The 18,560-nt window shown below is 39.4% G+C and overlaps 1 protein-coding gene across 5 annotated transcripts in view; it reads right to left on the bottom strand.

Annotated features, from left to right (window-relative positions):
* RAPGEF4 (Rap guanine nucleotide exchange factor 4) overlaps positions 1-18,560 on the bottom strand; it is a 219,104-nt gene that overhangs the window by 169,214 nt on the left and 31,330 nt on the right. For 4 of the 5 annotated variants that reach the window (XM_038422202.2, XM_038422196.2, XM_038422197.2 and 1 more), the window contains one exon: positions 10,919-11,065. Coding sequence is in view for 4 of the 5 variants with exons in the window: in XM_038422196.2 (XP_038278124.1) it covers positions 10,919-11,065 (147 nt within the window). In the remaining variant the exon portion in view is untranslated. Of the gene's footprint in view, positions 1-10,918; positions 11,066-16,180; positions 16,313-18,560 lie in introns of those variants that run through there. The other variant, XM_038422199.2, reaches the window with a different exon arrangement.

Raw genomic sequence — 18,560 nt, 5'->3', positions numbered from 1 at the left:
GCATTTGCTCAAGAAACTCCCTGAAAAAGCACAAGAACAAATCCGCACAGACACACCCCTGGAGCCCCGACCTGGGATATTCTATCTGCTACCCAAGATCCATAAACCTGGAAATCCTGGACGCCCCATCATCTCAGGCATTGGCACCCTGACAGCAGGATCGTCTGGCTATGTAGACTCCCTCCTCAGGCCCTTCGTTACCAGCACTCCCAGCTATCTTCGAGACACCACTGACTTCCTGAGGGAACTACAGTCCATTGGTGATCTTCCTAAAAACACCATCCTAGCCACTATGGATGTAGAAGCCCTCTACACCAACATTCCACACAAAGATGGACTACAAGCTGTCAGGAACAGTATCCCCGATACTGTCACGGCTAACCTGGTGGCTGAACTTTGTGACTTTGTCCTCACCCATAACTATTTCACATTGGGTGACAATATATACCTTCAAATCAGCGGCACTGCGATGGGTACCCGCATGGCCCCACAGTATGCCAACATTTTTATGGCTGACTTAGAACAACGCTTCCTCAGCTCTCGTCCCCTAATGCCCCTACTCTACCTGCGCTACATTGATGACATCTTCATCATCTGGACCCATGGAAAAGAAGCTCTTGAGGAATTCCACCATGATTTCAACAATTTCCATCCCACCATCAACCTCAGCCTGGACCAGTCCACACAAGAGATCCACTTCCTGGACACTACGGTGCTAATAAGCGATGGTCACATAAACACCACCCTATATCGGAAACCTACTGACCGCTATTCCTACCTACATGCCTCTAGCTTTCATCCAGATCATACCACTCGATCCATTGTCTACAGCCAAGCGCTACAATATAACCGCATTTGCTCCAACCCCTCAGACAGAGACAAACACCTACAAGATCTCTATCATGCATTCCTACAACTACAATACCCACCTGCTGAAGTGAAGAAACAGATTGACAGAGCCAGAAGAGTACCCAGAAGTCACCTACTACAGGACAGGCCCAACAAAGAAAATAACAGAACGCCACGAGCCATCACCTTCAGCCCCCAACTAAAACCTCTCCAACGCATCATCAAGGATCTACAACCTATCCTGAAGGACGACCCATCACTCTCACAGATCTTGGGAGACAGGCCAGTCCTTGCTTACAGACAGCCCCCCAATCTGAAGCAAATACTCACCAGCAACCACACACCACACAACAGAACCACTAACCCAGGAACCTATCCTTGCAACAAAGCCCGTTGCCAACTCTGTCCACATATCTATTCGGGGGATACCATCATAGGGCCTAATCACATCAGCCACACTATCAGAGGCTCGTTCACCTGCGCATCTACCAATGTGATATATTCCATCATGTGCCAGCAATGCCTCTCTGCCATGTACATTGGCCAAACTGGACAGTCTCTACGTAAAAGAATGAATGGACACAAATCAGACGTCAAGAATTATAACATTCAAAAACCAGTTGGAGAACACTTCAATCTCTCTGGTCACTCGATCACAGACCTAAGAGTGGCTATCCTTCAAAAAAAAGCTGCAAAAACAGACTCCAACGAGAGACTGCTGAATTGGAATTAATTTGCAAACTGGATACAATTAACTTAGGCTTGAATAGAGACTGGGAATGGATGAGTCATTACACAAAGTAAAACTATTTCCCCATGGTATTTCTCCCCCCCACCCCACCCCCCACTGTTCCTCTGATATTCTTGTTAACTGCTGGAATTAGCCTACCTGCTTGTCACCATGGAAGGTTTTCCTCCTTTCCCCCCCCTGCTGTTGGTGATGGCTTATCTTAAGTGATCACTCTCCTTACAGTGTGTATGATAAACCCATTGTTTCATGTTCTCTGTGTGTGTGTATATAAATCTCTCCTCTGTTTTTTCCACCAAATGCATCCGATGAAGTGAGCTGTAGCTCACGAAAGCTTATGCTCTAATAAATTTGTTAGTCTCTAAGGTGCCACAAGTACTCCTTTTCTTTTTGCGAATACAGACTAACACGGCTGCTACTCTGAAACCTGTCATTATTAAAAGGAAACCTCTAACTAAGCAATTAATGTATTTAGAACCTGAAGGAATTGAACTGTCTCTGGGGTGAATAACAGATTAATTTTTTGTGCCAGATGAAAAAGATTTATTTGAAAAGAAACCAAAAACTGAGATGGCAACGTTGACTGAGAGATTAGGAAGTGTCAATGCCCAAAATAACCTCATCCCCATAACCATGAGGTTGAGCAGAAGAATGGATAAACTGTGTCAAATCAAAAGGTCCAGAACTATAAGCACAGCTTTCGCAGTTGATTACTTTGGTATCCGTTCTAAGGCGATGAAAGCCCTTGCCAACTACAAATCCAGTCGGAACCAGAGCTCCAGTCAATTTAACACAAATTCTGGACAAGATGAATTAAATTTTAATGCAGCGATTTTCTTGTTAACACATGGTACTGTATTGTTTGTCACTGAAGCAAACATTTGACAAGAAAAGTGTACATTTGGCAAGACAGACAGACTGTTTTGAGAATCTTGAAAGTCTCTTTTGAGTCTTGCAAATATTTCTTTCGTTCATTATTTTCTATCAACTGAAGTCCACAACTATGCGTCTCAAAATAGGAGTTGTGTTTTTCAGACTATGTTAAATGGAGGAACAACATACAATGATAGAGATGCCATGTTAAAAATACAAGCTGCTCAGGGTCAAAAGTGCTTTTAGTATTAATTAAAAATAAAACAAGTTCATTGGGTAAAATGCAAATACAAATACAAATTCCAGGAGAAATAGCAGCCTCAAAACATCTGCAGAGACCACTCTTTTAATTGCTTAAGGAGATTCCCAAAACTGTGTCACCTTAAATCAAAAATAACTAAAGTGAAATGGAAACTGCTTTGAAATGGGAATAGATCAAAAGTGCCTAAGTAACTGTTAGTGTGCAGCAGCAGGGCCCACACAGACAGTGCATGGCAGGCTAGAGTGGGGAAAATTTACACCCCCATTTGCCATAAACTAAAATGTTTGTGTAGACTAGTGGATTTAATGCCACTTGTCCCCTTTGGCCTTTTTCATAAATTGCATCTGTATGGCAATACAGGATATCATACAGAAGGACATAGCACATCAATTGAAACAGAGTAGATCACCACTGATTATGAGCTTACTGAACATAATCCCAATAACTGAAAACTAAAACATCATTTGTAAGCATTTACAAAATCAGTTCAGCATGCTCACCAGCACTATCAGCCCCAACAGAAAAATTCCTCTGGATGACTGCCATGAAAATTCTGAACAGTTGGTGATTTCTCTTCTAAGACACGTAATTACCAGTAAAGTCCTCACAGAAGAAAATAGATTTGTCATAAAGAGTATTATATAATATACAGCATTTTTGTTAATAGAAGTGATGAATACATCCAAATGAAAACTACCAAAGTAGGCAGAATATAATTTGCCCACTCTTTCAAAAGTGCCATGTGATCTTTCATAACCACAGTGGCCAATGCTTCAGCTTTATATCTTTATAGATCTGAAAGAGCACTATATAAGGCATCTCTGGTTTCCTACAGTCTCAGAGGGATAATATTCAGATACTCCAAACCACTTCTGGATAGAACCTTAGGTTTTCCCTGGAGGTCTCCCACTCAAGAACTGACCAGATCTGACCTTACTTTGTTAATGAAATCTAATGAGATGACAGATGGATGAGTGGAAATAAAAATTTATCTGTTAACATTTAATTCAAGCCATAAATAGAGGTAAAGAGTATTGAACCACCTTTCAGGTGAAACAGCCATAAGTGTATACATAGTTTTGTTTGCATTCAGAGAACTATCACATGTCCTGTCACATGTACTATGTCTGATATCTGTAACGTACTGTCTCCTCAGACATAAAGAAAACATCCCAACCTCAAATGGATGCCTGTTTTTTTTCCTGCCATTATCAAGGATTTTATCAAAGAAAGGTTCCATCTTATGTCTACTCCAGGCTTGTCTTCACTGGCAATTTACAGCGCTACAAGTCTCTCGCTCTGGGATGTGAAAAAACATCCCCCTGAGCACAGCAAGTTTCAGCACTGTAAAGTGCCAGCGTAGACAGTGCACCAGAGCCAGGAGCCGCATTCCCAGCACTGGTAGCTATGCGCCTCGTGGAGGTGGGTTTTTTAGAGCGCTGGAAGACCACACAAGCCATATTCAAGCGCTGACACGGCAGTGCTTTAGCGTTGCCAGTGGAGACTAGCCCAAAGTCCCTTAACTTATCCCACAAGCAGCTGAGGAGGGCTTGGGAACAAATACTGCTAGGGAGACTTTTGCTTAAGCAAAGCCCCCTACTGAGTACACTCTTATGATCCATTATGGCCTGCCACAGAGCCACAAAAGCTGGGCAAGTATTTAGCATTCCACCGTCCACCAGCACAGCTCCATTACTGCTGTGTTCTTACACAACTGCAGCTTCTTCTGGTGTAAGCTTCAATTCACCTACTGGGCTAAAATTTCATTCCATATTAATTTACATCTGCACTACCAGACAGAGCATCATTTATTAAAATTAAGAACTTTTCTTTGAAAATAAACATTTAAACTAAAGAACAAACAGTAAAAGCATATTGCAAAATCATCAAATCCAGAGTAATAGCAACACTTTGGGCCAGTTCTACTCTCAGTCATACCTGTGTAAATCCAATATTATTTCACCATCTTCACAGAAGTAACTCTGAATTTATACCAGTGTAACTGAGCGCAAAATCTGACACTAATTTGAGTGTAATAAATATTTTGGAAGTTCTCCTTTTTCATGTTGGTAAAACACGTAAAAAGAGTAATATGCAAGATACGAAGGTGAGATGTTGGCTGCTTAAGAAGCTTTTCCCCACTTTCTGCCAAATCTGTGTTTACTGTCATATTAGTAATTAGCGTGTGCTCTGACTTTTTTAATGTGTTACTCCAGCAACAATCTTCTGTCTGCCAATCACCACTACATTTCTTAGCATCTCTCACATTAGCTCTGTTCCTTTGCACAAGCATCTGATGGTCAAGTGTGTATTTCCAAACTACACAAGACGCTAGATTTTATAAGCTTGTATTTCTCCATATTTTTATTTTCCTGTAATGTGTGCTGTCTACCTCATTACATGGACTGATTCTTCTTCAGTCGGATGAAACAAGTATTTGACAGGTTGCCCGATGCTATGCTCAGAAGGCAATCTACTATAACCTGATCCTCTTTCCATTTCTTAAATAAACTCATCTGAGAGAAAAACTATCCAGGTAAAGTTTCAGCAGCAAATCAAGAGGATGCAATTAAGTGGTTACACATAACTGACTATTCCATGCACACATTTTTTATACTTCTGTGGGTCTCAACACTTCACTATTTTAAATCACGTGATCATCCCATAAAGCTAAATATTTTTCACTTTATTAATTATATGGTTTTATATCTGTACTGTATATACCTAGTGGAAATCAATACATTATAGCAATGATTTATGCAATTGATTATCGAGCAATAAACTGTCAAAATAGTATACCATAAATCAACCAAATCATTTAGGCATCTGGACTTGAATCTGATTTTTCTCTTGCATTTTTATTTCAATATTTCATTTCTTACATCTAGTTTACTCTCCCTCTCAAACTAACTGTGAACATATCAGCTATGCAATACTCAACAGTGAAAAGGTGAATTAGAAAGTGCTGATACTGACTCGAGATTCCCAGTATTCCTTACACAAGAAACCGTTTTCTGAGAAAGGTTCTACTACAGAGAAAACAAAAGGTTCTTTTGTACCAATATTTAATGTATGTTCTCCACTTACCAAGAGGAAAGGGAAATCCTACCTCTCAGAAATAGTCTACTGTATTTAATTCCAAAACACTTAAATGCAATTTAATAATGACACAGTACTGTTTAGAGAAATAACTCATTTGCTGTGTTTAAGAATAATGATCAAATGGAAAATATAATTGAGTGAAAATCTTTACAAATCCAGCCTGTTAAGATCACACAGAATTCTCACTCACATAAAAGTGGTGCCTACATCCTAAGATGAAGACTGCATTAGAAAGGTCAGACAGACATTATGTACGTGTGCACTCAGAGCAAAGTAATTGCCGTTAATCTGATTTGAGAACCTAATCAACCCTTTCAAAAAGTTCACATCTAATACTATGCAACATTCAAGTCACTACACAGTTCAATATTTGTATTTCTTAAACAAATTTCCACTGCATCTACATGTAAATTCCTGTGTTTTCACAGAGGATCCATTTTTGACCAGCTCATTAAATGGTAACATTAGCACTTTCCAACAGAAAGCATTTTTTTCAGAAGTTCTGATTTTAATGCAGTGAGACACACTGAAGTCCATTAGAATACCATTGGAAGGGCATCAGCAGGGCACAAGTTACACTATTATTTATCAGGCTGCAATGTGTGTAATGCTGCTGAATGCGAATAAAAAGAATAAAAGTATTCATTCTGACCTTGTAGAGGCCAGCTCTCTTTCTCTCTCCAACCTTACTGCACACCAAGTAAAGATCAGCTCTTCATTTAATCATGATCAAATATCTCTTGGGGAATGTATGTTATTCCACAGAAGAGGAAACTAGCTGTTTGTACATTATCCAAGAAGCTTGAGCAATTCACAGTAGTTGGAAAGACTTCTAAAAATAAGTCATCTCCCAGCAGATGCACTTCCTTCCTGTTTTAGTTTGAGTCAGTTTGTAACTGCATGAAAGGACAAAGCTTGAAGATAGAGTAGTGAGAACTCCTATAACAGATACACCATACAAATAAATGTAGTTCTTTCCTTGTCTGTCTAAAAGAATCAGAACATTGGAGGTGGAGTGAACCACAGACCCAACAGGATATGCGTGACCAGTGTATAGTCTCTGCTTTTATGTTTATTTTTGAATATGGTTTTCTTAGTCCTTTGCAGTATTCAGGGCTAGGAAGTAGCTCTGTACTAACCTGATAATGCCGAAGGGGGAAAGTAAGTTCTTTTGGGGATAGGGAATGTCTCTTAGTATACGTTCATAAAACACCATGTAAGTGCATACTGCTAACAGAGCTACTAATAAGTTCTTACACAAAGAATATTTTTTGACTGTGTTAACCCTCCTTGAAGAGTAAGGCCAGAGATAAGCCAGTGCACAAAAGCATGACACTGGAGATTCTGGACTCCTCCTAGAGCTTCTTTGTCAAACAATAATATTCAGCTCACGGTAAGAACTTAGCCAGAGATTTCGTCTTCTCCAATGTGCTGCACCAGCTGTTGGTGTAAAACTAGATGTCTCTGAGGATGAGCATACTCTGAGGCTGAGCAGATGTTCATGAACAGGGTGCTGCTTAAACAGACGTAGTCATTAGAGAAAAGACTAGACCATTTTCCCTGGTAATTGCTATTATCAGGGCAATATCATCTGTTTTGACTGGCTTATTCCCTGATTATTAAAAATAGAGGTCATAGAAGATCTTGTCTGTATTTAAAGGGCAAAAAGAATATCCTATTGTTTTCAAATATTCTTTCCCAAGGAACACAAGCTGCCTTCTCTCCTACACATCTGGTAGAACTACTGTATTTCCACATATACAAAGTCTATAAAAATCAGGGAGGAAAAAAGACCCTCAAAAATCTATATAGAAGTAAATCTATTACTTTTCAGGTAGAGGGTCAAGTATTCTCAATGAAGTCCTACAGTATTTAAAATAAGAGTCACGGGTTCTGTATTAAGCCACATACACATTTACTATGTTATCACGCTGTGTGTGTCCTGGGATATGAAGCAATATAGAAGTTCAATAGTATTGTTTCTTACAGTGTTGTAACTTTATACAGGCATATTTATAATTTGATTTAAACAAATATACAGAGAAAATTGTATGAAAATAGTTCTGATTCAAAATTGGCACCAAGGTGTGATTTTATAAAGATAGCCTTACTTTAAAATTCTTCCTAAATTTGTTAAGGAAATTAAACAGCGTCTCCCATCCCACCCCTGCAATTCAGCTTTAATTATCTAGAGGGCTGAAAATGGTATGCAGTGGATTTCAATATTAATTTCCTGAAGATGTTTGCTGTAATTATGCTGACATTGTAGCCTTCTTCTGTCTTTCCCAGGACACCACTGAAAACTAATCTGTGGCCCATTCTTAGTTATATAGAGCATTTTAATAAATGCAAATATAGAAGTTATGGAACAGCATGATCTTTGTTCACTGTGTCAGAACACATTTGCCAAAATCTGCTTTGGATAAACAAAGGTGACCTGATCTTAGAACAAGCCCTGAACACCACAAATCCCACAACTCATCAAAAAGTTACTGTAAAGGGAAAGATGTGCACTTATGGTACAAAGAAAATATTATAATAAATAATAAAGAAGTCACATATTTTGAATATATTCCTTCTTTGTAAAAGAAGAGTTTTATTTTTTTAGCTGCAACATATGTCGTAGCTTTGGAATTAATGTACTGCATACAGACAAAAGCAGCCTTGCAAAAACCCCTTTTTAAGTCCTGCCAATACATCCTAAACTACCAACTAGTGCTAACTTCTTCAGCATTCTTGTTGGATGTTCAGGAATATTGCCCGCAAGAGAGACTTCACAAAAATTCAGAAAGAATTTGATTGCAAAGTATGCAGAAAGTACATGCCAGTCAACCTCTAGTCTACGAGTGACATCTGCAGCATGTCCAATATTCTTTGTATAAAATTTTAACAGGTCAGAAATACACTGAAAAGTGTCTGCTAAAAGCTCCCAAGACAGCTCTCTCTTGATGGCGGCTACCATTTTTGTATTGGGTTGTTATAAATTTAAACATTATAAAAAATAAAAGTTGCTCTGCAAAAATAAACAGCATTGTATCAACCATTGAAGTAAGAGTAGTCAAAGGAAAAACATTTTAAAAGTGCTATGTAATTCTTGTTTGAACATCTTTAAGGTGTTTCTGACAGAGGAAAATATATTTAAAAGCATGCAACATTCAAAATCGAAAAAAGGACCCATATGCTAAACGATTTTTTTCCCCCATTTATCAGAGTTGAAATCCAATGACTTTGTTTTTAGAAAGGAAAATCCTTGGATATCACAGATGACACCTCTTGTCCTACATCTAGGTCAGTGATCAGCAACCTTTGGCACACAGCCCATCAGGAAAATCTGCTGGCGGGCCGGGACGGTTTGTTTACCTGCAGCGTCCGCAGGTTCGGCTGATTGCAGCTCCCTCTGGCCACGGTTTGCCACTCCAGGCCAATGGGGGCTGCAGGAAGCAGCGTGGGCCGAAGGATGTGCTGGCCGCCACCACTACCATCCCAGGCCAACAGCGGCCAAGGACTGCCGATCCCTGGTCTAGGTAAAGGTGAACTAAATGGATTTTAACTGACAAAACCTGAGCTCAGGTTTGTTCTCTTCCATCACTATCATTCAAGACTCCATCTGCATTACAAGTTTTGCCATCTGTAAACGCAACACTAAACCAAGTTACAAGACAGTCAAGTGCCATAGTTAAGCATGGCACTTAAACACTGTAAAATCTGTAGTGGAGATGGAGCCTAGAGCATTGCAGGAACAGCATTCTTCACATATTTGCTCGAGCGTTTTCCTACAGTTCTATTTGAGCTATAGACATTGGGCCAAATTCTGCTCTAAGTTACAGAAGCACAACCAATGAAGCAAAGTCTGCCACTGTTAGTGTATTCAGTGACAGGCATGTTTCAACACTACTTTGGAATTCTGATGTTCCAGGCATGTTTTATATAGCATGGGTGGGGCAACTACATTTACAGGTGACTGACTCTAGTGATGTTTCTCTGACCAACGTTGCCAGGAAGTTTTTCTGAAAGTTTTATTACAATACTTGCTAGAGGATAGCACTGTTTGGTTAATACAGGTCACAGAAAGCGGAAAAAGCCCAACCTTGCCCACACTGGCCAAGGAAACTAAGCTAGAATGCTACAAGCAGTAATCATTGTTTAAACATAATATTTGCAGAACCTCAACTTCAGGTCACAATCTGCTACATGTGGACCCCTAAACTTGTACAGGTTCCAATTAAATCAATAGGTCTGTATGGACCCAGCAGTTCATTTATATGGATTAGATTGCATAGTGTGGACTAGACCTAAATGGTGCCTTCTAATTGCCAATAATATTTTTCAAATCTTGCAAAAATTCAGATATGAATTACGAAATGTGCCAACTAAACATACAAGCACACTAATGACACGTGCTCGGCAAGGACACCCAACTAGATAACAGTAGCAAGCAGATTCAAGAACCATACATTCACTAAAGAGGAAAGTATTGGGGGGCTTTGCAAGTATTCACTATGCCAAATAACACATTAATTTTTAAGTGCTCTTCAGTCAGTTACCAATTTTAAAACTCTTCTATTTAGTGGTGATAACAAGGAGGGATGAGGAACAATATTCAAGTGCAATTTGATCAGGGTCCACTATGTGATTCGACTAGCTGGTGTCAAACGTAAATATAAGTCTGACAAACCAGCAAACGGAGAGCACAAACGAATATGTTAATCTGAGTTAGTTTCACTTTACGACATAAGTTAAGGGGAGAAGTATACAGCAGTTAAAGTAAATTTTAAAACAAATATCAGAAAGTTATTTATTGTTTGAGATTAATGCATTTGTGGAGTAACTTATTAAGCAAAGTTGTCAAGACAAAAAAACAGGATGGTATTTGAAGATATATTAATAAGGATATATAATCTTGCAGAAGATGAAGTACCAAAAAGGGACAAGTGGATTTCACTCATTCTCCAAATTTTTTTTTAAAAAGGTATATTCCTCTGCTAAAACTGAACACATTAAGACACAATCATAATGTTATTATATACATACATTTCACTTTTATCTAAACTATATTAATTGTCCAGTAAATCTTTTGGCTTTACCTCCCAAAGTGCTTTGAAATCCTTCTGCTCAATTCTAAGGAGCTCACTGTATTCCCTGGTAACAATAGTAGCATGGCGAGGGGTGTTATCCAGAATTGACTCTCCAAAAGCTGTTCCTATTCCCAGGGTACATATTGTTACAGCATCCTTTGAATCAAAAATAAAAAAGGACATGTATTAAATTCCTGGCTTTTGAAGGAGTCTGTAGTTTCATATCACTTATCAGCTGATTATTCTACACAGCATAGCCATAGATTCTTAATTTTCTAGGATAAGCATTTTAACATTTGGATGGGAGGATATGGCTGGTTTGGTCCAGTGGCGCAGAAAGCCTTGATTTCAGAATGCGCTTAGGACTTCTCACCTGCTCACTAGCTGGTTCAGATCTGCCTTGCTGTAAAGTACACAGAACAGGAATCACCACCACCTTTGGAAGAAAACGTCATGATCTCTGGTCATGTATCCCTTTACACAGATGTGATAATGAGTGTGACGTTAACCATATTTCTATGAAGAATATGGGGTGTATGATATGAATATGGCATAACCAAGTTATACTTTTTACAGGATGGCTCATGTAAGATTATTGGAAAGATTATGATTTACTGAATATGATTATCCAATTTGTATGCATGCATCATTTCTGTATCTAGAGTTACGAATATTGACTATGTTACAATTATAACTGTGTGTGTACTTGTGGGGAACACCCACCAGACAGTAGGCAATCACTCTGAATGACCCATTAGGAAGAAACAGTAAAACTGTGAAGATACTAATCTCTCTCCTTCCTACGAGATGTAACTGTGACACTACCAAGTCAGGTGATAAGATCACCTGATACAAAATACCACCTTGGACACTGCTGGTACTTTTCCTCTGTACGGGAGTGGGGATCAAACAAAGGATTCCTGCCTTAGGTAAATCCTTTTTAAGGGCTGAGGAGCAGGTTGATCTCGACTCTCCTCCACTGCCTACCCAAGAAGAAGGACTGCTGAAAGAACCTGAAGGGACAAAGGAACTAACCTGAAGGGAAAGGAAGGGGTGAGTCCAGAGTGAGACAGGGTAAGAAGAAAGAACTGGAACTCTGAGCTACAGAAACTCTGCATCCTGCCTAATTCAACATTTAGGGTGAGAAATTACATCTTGTAACCTGTTTCTTTAGTGAATCAAGCTTAGTTTGCGTTTTGCGCTTTATTTGCTTAGTAATCTGCTTTATCCCTTATAATCACTTAAAATCTGTCTTTTGTAGTTAATAAACTTACTTCTTGTTTATACCACAACCCAGTTTGTGCAATTCATATCTGGGGGTGGGGGACCAAGAAGCTGTGCATCTCTCTCTTCACATTGAGGGAGAGGGTGAATTTTTATGAGCTTGCACTGTGCAGATTTTTCTATGCAGCACCAGACAATAGACCATTGGGTCTACACTCCAAGGGAGGTGGGCACCTGAGTGCATGGGGCTAGCACCATGCTTGTTACACTTGAGCAAAGTGTATGAGATCTTTCCTACTTTTCCTATGAAATATTAAAACTATCTCCTCAAGCCATCTTTCTTTGAAAAATATAATTATGCACGTGACACATGCCCTTTGCTGGATCCTATGTTAACTATGTAAGTAGCTCAATTGGTGTGATATGGAAATATTTTAATTGGAAACTAGAAGAGAAGTAGTACTCCTAACAAACATATGATTATCTCCCAAAGCAAATTACCTTTCCTCGTATAAAGAGTATTTCCCTAACAGTTTTTTCACAATGACCATATACTGTTGAACCGCTATTCTAATATGGAAAATCATTGCCACCTTAGCCCTTACAGATAAACCAGTAGCTTGGCAAGAGCTTCTTTTCTTAGCAGTTTAAATGTATTCTTATGTGGATGATACTACAGGAATGTTTTTTTCATAATACTGATTCTTCTGGTTCATTTATATCCTTTAGTTTCTCTGATTATATAAGGGAACTTGGCTTGAAGTAAACTGAACTACCTTAAATAGTCAGCAAACCATGGTGTTTTTAACACATGACCTTTAAAAATACCTATTTGTACATTTGTCAGAATGATACGTAGCATCCAAAGGAGATAGATATAGGATGGGGAAATCATCCAGTTTTTTTAAACTGAAACAACCAAATCATCTTTCCATCATAGATTCAAAACACTAAATAAACGATTTTCTAATAAAAAAATACCCTCTTCTGCCCCCTTCAAAATTCTTTTTCTCTTTCTCATTCTCTCTTCTTCTGTGAAATTGCTCCCAGAGAAAGACACTACTCCATATGAATGAGGGTGGCAGAATTTGGACCTTAGGGAATAAGTAATTCCCTTGTGCACACTACAGTCCGCCATGTTTGAAAAAGAAAGAAGTGGAGGAGCATACATAATGGACGTCTGGTGTTGGAGGGCTTAAATTTGTGATTCTGATCAGTTCCATTGGATGTTATTACAGCTCTCTTATAACTGAGGATTTTTGAGACAACATCTTTCATCACCTGAATCTTAAACCTGCCACTGAAATGCAGTGAACCTAAGTACGTAGTCTGTGACCTGAACTCTCTATGATTTCAGTGTGTGCAAAGAACATAAGCACTGGGAACAAACATATCTTTCCAAGTTCTTAATGCTTCTTCCTTTTAAATAACTATGTGAACCTTGGCTGGTACCTGGCTGATAGAACCTCCTGCTGCTTCTGGGATTTCAGAGGGGAACAGCAGCCTAAGCTTCTAGCTGCCAGCAATCCTCAAGATAGTCTACTTGAAAAGCAGGAGATCTTTGAGTGTAATGTTAACAAGCCTAATAGGAAGCGTTCCTAGGGGGTGGGAGAAATATAAACATAGAGCAGTGGGAAAAATGGGACTCTGAAGCCCTGAAGAAATGAGATTGGCTTGCTCCCTAACTGGCTCAGAGAAACCACCTCTCCTGTAGCAAAATGGTGGCTGGAAAAAACTGAAAGAACTGTCACTTGACAGAATCCTGGACTTTTATTTTATGAAAACATGATTCCTCAGGCTCCTTGACCTGAAAACCTATGGTGTTAATTTATTTCTTAGGTTGAACAGCTGCCTCATGAAAAGGTCTCTTAGAAAGTGACTCCTTAACAAACACATGTCCCTGTCTATCCTTCATCTATTCTGGTTTTAACAAGTCTTTCCTTTTATTGCTAAACCCCCCAAAATGTGGAGAGGTTTTTTTTCCTATTTTTGAGGGCTAAAGAGACAGTAATAGATGTAAATGTTGCTCATAATCTGTCTAATTGGAAAGTTTTTATTTCTTCCATTCCATTAATTTATTTCTGCAGTAAGGACAAAACAGAAAAAAAAAAAAGAAGCCATTTACTGAATTTAATAAATAAAGCTGAGAGTATCAGAGTCCTTGAGAACAAAATCAGCCTGGACAATAAATGCATTTCTTTGTACCCCCATTTGAGTGCATTGTTTGATAATGATTGGATAGTTACAGGATGTCACCTCTAAAAACATCATACAAAGCTTTTTCCAAGGAGAAACTTTGTCTCTGGGTATAATGGGACTCCCGTGTAACCACTATCTATATAATCTTGTATGTTCTCTCCCACACACACTCCCCCTCTCTCCCCCTCCCCCCCACTGCACACAGTTGCCTTCCTGGAAAATTTATTACCAACAGTTGTTAAATTTTTCCTAGATCCTTAATTCTTTTCCAAGACCATATTTATTTTATTTTTCTGACCATATAATTTTATATGGAAATATCTGTACAAAAGCAATTTGCCATGGTTCAGGGAACTGGACTATTATGGATATGTGTCTTTGTAATGCGATTACAGAACCACTTACTTGGTCTTAATAACATTTGCCTATTATCACGTATTAGATGCATGAAAGGAAAACAATGCAATTTTAAGCACAGAACGATGCTGAAATATGCTTATGACTCTCCCCTGGTTTATGAGCCATGGGCAAAAAGTAGGTACATTGGCAGAAATTACTGATTATATTTTGTGGCCATTTCAAGAATCTTAAATTTTAGAATTAAATCAAACCGTGTTACTAATGTTATATCAAGTAAAATGAGCTTACATGCATCCAACGAAGTGGGTATTCACCCACGAAAGCTTATGCTCCAATATGTCTGTTTGCTGCTTTTACATTTTCTATGTCTTTTTGTGTTTCCACTGTAAACTACAACATATGCATTTTTTTAATCAGACGATTGATTTGGGGTCTTCATTTCTAGTACTCTGCTTTTGTTTGGCTGCAGTAAGGTCATTTATTTCAGAACTATCCCAGGGGACTGGATGGTTAAGGAGACTGGACTATGGATCTTTTCAGTTCTAAGGCCCTGATCTTACAATGAGATCCATGTGAATGGATTCCTGTGTTCATGTGGAATCTCAGCCACTGAAGTCATTGAAGTGGATTTCACTGCAGAATGCGGACCATAGTTATTAATCTGACTCCATTCCCAGTTGTTCTGGACTTGTTACCTTAAAATGCCTGATCTGTGTAAAATGAGTTTATAGTTTTTGTCCAATTTCTAATGGACTAAACCATTGGCAGACTTACAGGCAGTCTCAGTCGAAAGGCCAAGAATTGATTTGGCTTACAGAATGTACTGCCATCAGATCTCGAAAGATAGACAAATATATTATACAGACAAGAGGATATAAATCCTCTATTATTGAAAGATGACTTTGTTGAGAAAAAAGTTGCAGTCAAATATTCTTTCTGCTCACAGCAGCCTATAAAGGGCAGAAGCTTTATATACAAGAATTGCCTTTTCTCTCCTAGTTACCTTCTGATCACCCCTGTCATTTTTAAAGGATCTCATTGTGACAGGTTGCCCCCTTTAAGATGCCGCCTGATGTACTGGGATACCACTGAACCCACCTGTTCTGCCAGCCTGGGTCCCCTTCTAGGGCACATACCCTTGTGCTCCCTAGAGTGGAATTTATCCCGTCAGCCGTGGACTCACAACTAACAGCCAGAACAGACCCTTTGCTGGTAAGCTTTGTACCCTCCTCTCTCCTTGAATTGCGTTTGCCTCCAGTTACAGTCCATGGAATCTGCACCCACCACAGCGGTCTCTAGGATTCCAACATCCTTTTTCTTTGGGCTTTCTGCTAGTACACATTTTTCTATGCATTTTAGAGTGAGTTCTGTTCCTTGCTTTACTGCCACTTCTTGGCAGCCAGCAGCCTGGACAGATTCCCTACCATCAGGAAAAACACTCCCATCCCCTGAGGGGATAGCCACCAGACAGTAACTGGTTTTACTCACCCCCATTCCTTCCTAGCAAACTGCTTTGCAGGGCTGAAGAGGAATTAAAGAGAGACTCTCCCATTTCCTCAGCAGTTTCCGTAGCTTTGTTCTTCCCCTCTGGAGCTTCAGCACAAGATTCTTTCTTGCTGCTGACAGAGCTCTGGACAGCCTGAGTCACATTAAAAAAATCATTACCCAAAAGAATTAGTGTAGGATTATGAGGAACCACAGCAACGGTTAATTCAGCTTGGAGATCCCCAGTTTCCATGTGCACTTTAGCCAAAGGCTCAAGGATTTTGTGACCTCCTACTAATAAAAGTTCTGCCAGCTGTCCTGGTAGTATGTCTTTCTCCTGAACCAGGTCTCTCCTGACCACAGAAATTTCTGCACTAGTATCTCTCCATCCAGGGAATTCTCTGCCATTTACTCTAAAGGCTGTCAGATGCTTACTGCCTGGCTGTGCAATATCAATCTTTTAAAAACCCTGTATGATAAGTGGCAATTGCCTGAGGTGCCTCTCTGCTCTGGAAAAATAACGAGGAGTCTGGTGGCACCTTAAAGACTAACAGATTTATTTGGGCATAAGTTTGAGGGTAAAAAACCCACTTCTTCAGCTGCATCGAATGAAAATTACAGATACAGGCATAAATATATATTGGCACATGAAGAGAAGGGAGCTACCTTACAAGTGGAGAACCAATGCTGAAGGCCAATTTAGTCAGGGTGGATGTAGTCCACTAATAATTGATGAGGAGGTTGCCTTCTTTGTCCCCTTATCTACTCTAGTGACACCATCAGAGGCTCATTCACTTGCACACTACTAATGTGATATATGCCATCAGATGCCAGCAATGCACCTCTGCCATGTACACTGGCTAAACCGGACAGTCTTTATGTAAAAGGATAAATGGACACAAATCAGACATCAGGCATGGTAACATAAAAAAGCCAGTGGAACAGAGGTGGGCAAACTACAGCTTGTGGGCCACATCTGGCAGGAAGAAGTAAAGCTAAACCATCCCTGACAGGTATATGTCCAACCTGTCCTTAAAAACCTCCAGTGATGGGGATTCCACAACCTCCCTTTGAAGTCCATTCCGAAGCTTAACTACCCTTATAGTCAAAATTTTTTTCCTGTTATCTAACCTGAATTTTCCTGGCTTAAATCCATTACTTCTTGGATTTACTTTCAATGGACATGGAGAACCATTGATCACTGTCCTCTTTATAACAGCCCTTAACATACTTGAAGACTCCCCCTCTAATAGTCTTAGCCTTAAGTTTGAAAACTAAACATGCCTAGTTTTAAAAACCACCCTTTCCTCATAGGTCAGGTTTTCTAAACCTTTTATCATTTTTGTTGCTATTCTCTGCACTCTTTTCAGTTTATCCACATCTTTCCTACTAAAAGAAAAGGAGTACTTGTGGCACCTTAGAGACTAACAAATTTATTAGAGCATAAGCTTTCGTGAGCTACAGCTCACTTCATCGGATGCATCCGATGAAGTGAGCTGTAGCTCACGAAAGCTTATGCTCTAATAAATTTGTTAGTCTCTAAGGTGCCACAAGTACTCCTTTTCTTTTTGCGAATACAGACTAACACGGCTGCTACTCTGAAATCTTTCCTACTGTGTGGGGTCCAGAACTGTGCACTGTACTTCACCTAAGGTCTCACTAGTGCAGGATAGGACAATTACCTCCCTTGTCTTACATACAACCCAGAATGATATTAGCCATTTTCACAATACATCACATTGTGACTCTCATTCAATTTGTGATCCACTATAAACTCCAGATCCTTTTCAGCAGTACCACCACCTAGCCAACTATTCCCCATTTTGTAGCTATGCATTTGATTTTTCCTTCCTAAGTGCTTTGCACTTTTCCTCTATTTAACTTCATCTTGTTGATTTCAGACCAATTCTCCAATTCATCCAGGTCATTTTGAATTCTAATCCTGTCCTCCAAAGTCCTTGTAACTTCTCCCATCTTGGTGTCATCTGCAAATTTTCTACGCATACTCTCCATTCCATTATCCAAGTCATGAATGAATATATTGAATAGTGCTGGATCCATGACTATGGAACCCCACTAGATATAGCCTCCTAGTTTGACAGAGAACCATTGAGCACCATTATGCTCTTTGAGCACAGTCTTTCAAGCTGTTGTGCACTCACATTATAATAATTTCATCTAGACCACATTTCCATAGTTTGCTTTGAGAATGTCATGTGCGACTGTGTCAAAGGCCTTACTAATATCAAGACATATCATCTATCCTCCTATTCACTAAGCCAGCGACGCTGTGAAAGAAGGAAATTAGGTAGGAAATTATTATTCTCTAGGTGCTTATGATCGATGTGCCTCCCCGACTTTGGTCTGCCAAGCCCCACCCCTC

This window comes from Dermochelys coriacea, chromosome 11 (genome assembly GCF_009764565.3).
Source record: "Dermochelys coriacea isolate rDerCor1 chromosome 11, rDerCor1.pri.v4, whole genome shotgun sequence".
NCBI lineage: Eukaryota > Metazoa > Chordata > Testudines > Dermochelyidae > Dermochelys > Dermochelys coriacea.
The sequence above is the reverse complement of the archived record's forward strand: the minus strand, read 5'-3'. Positions and strand labels throughout refer to the sequence as shown.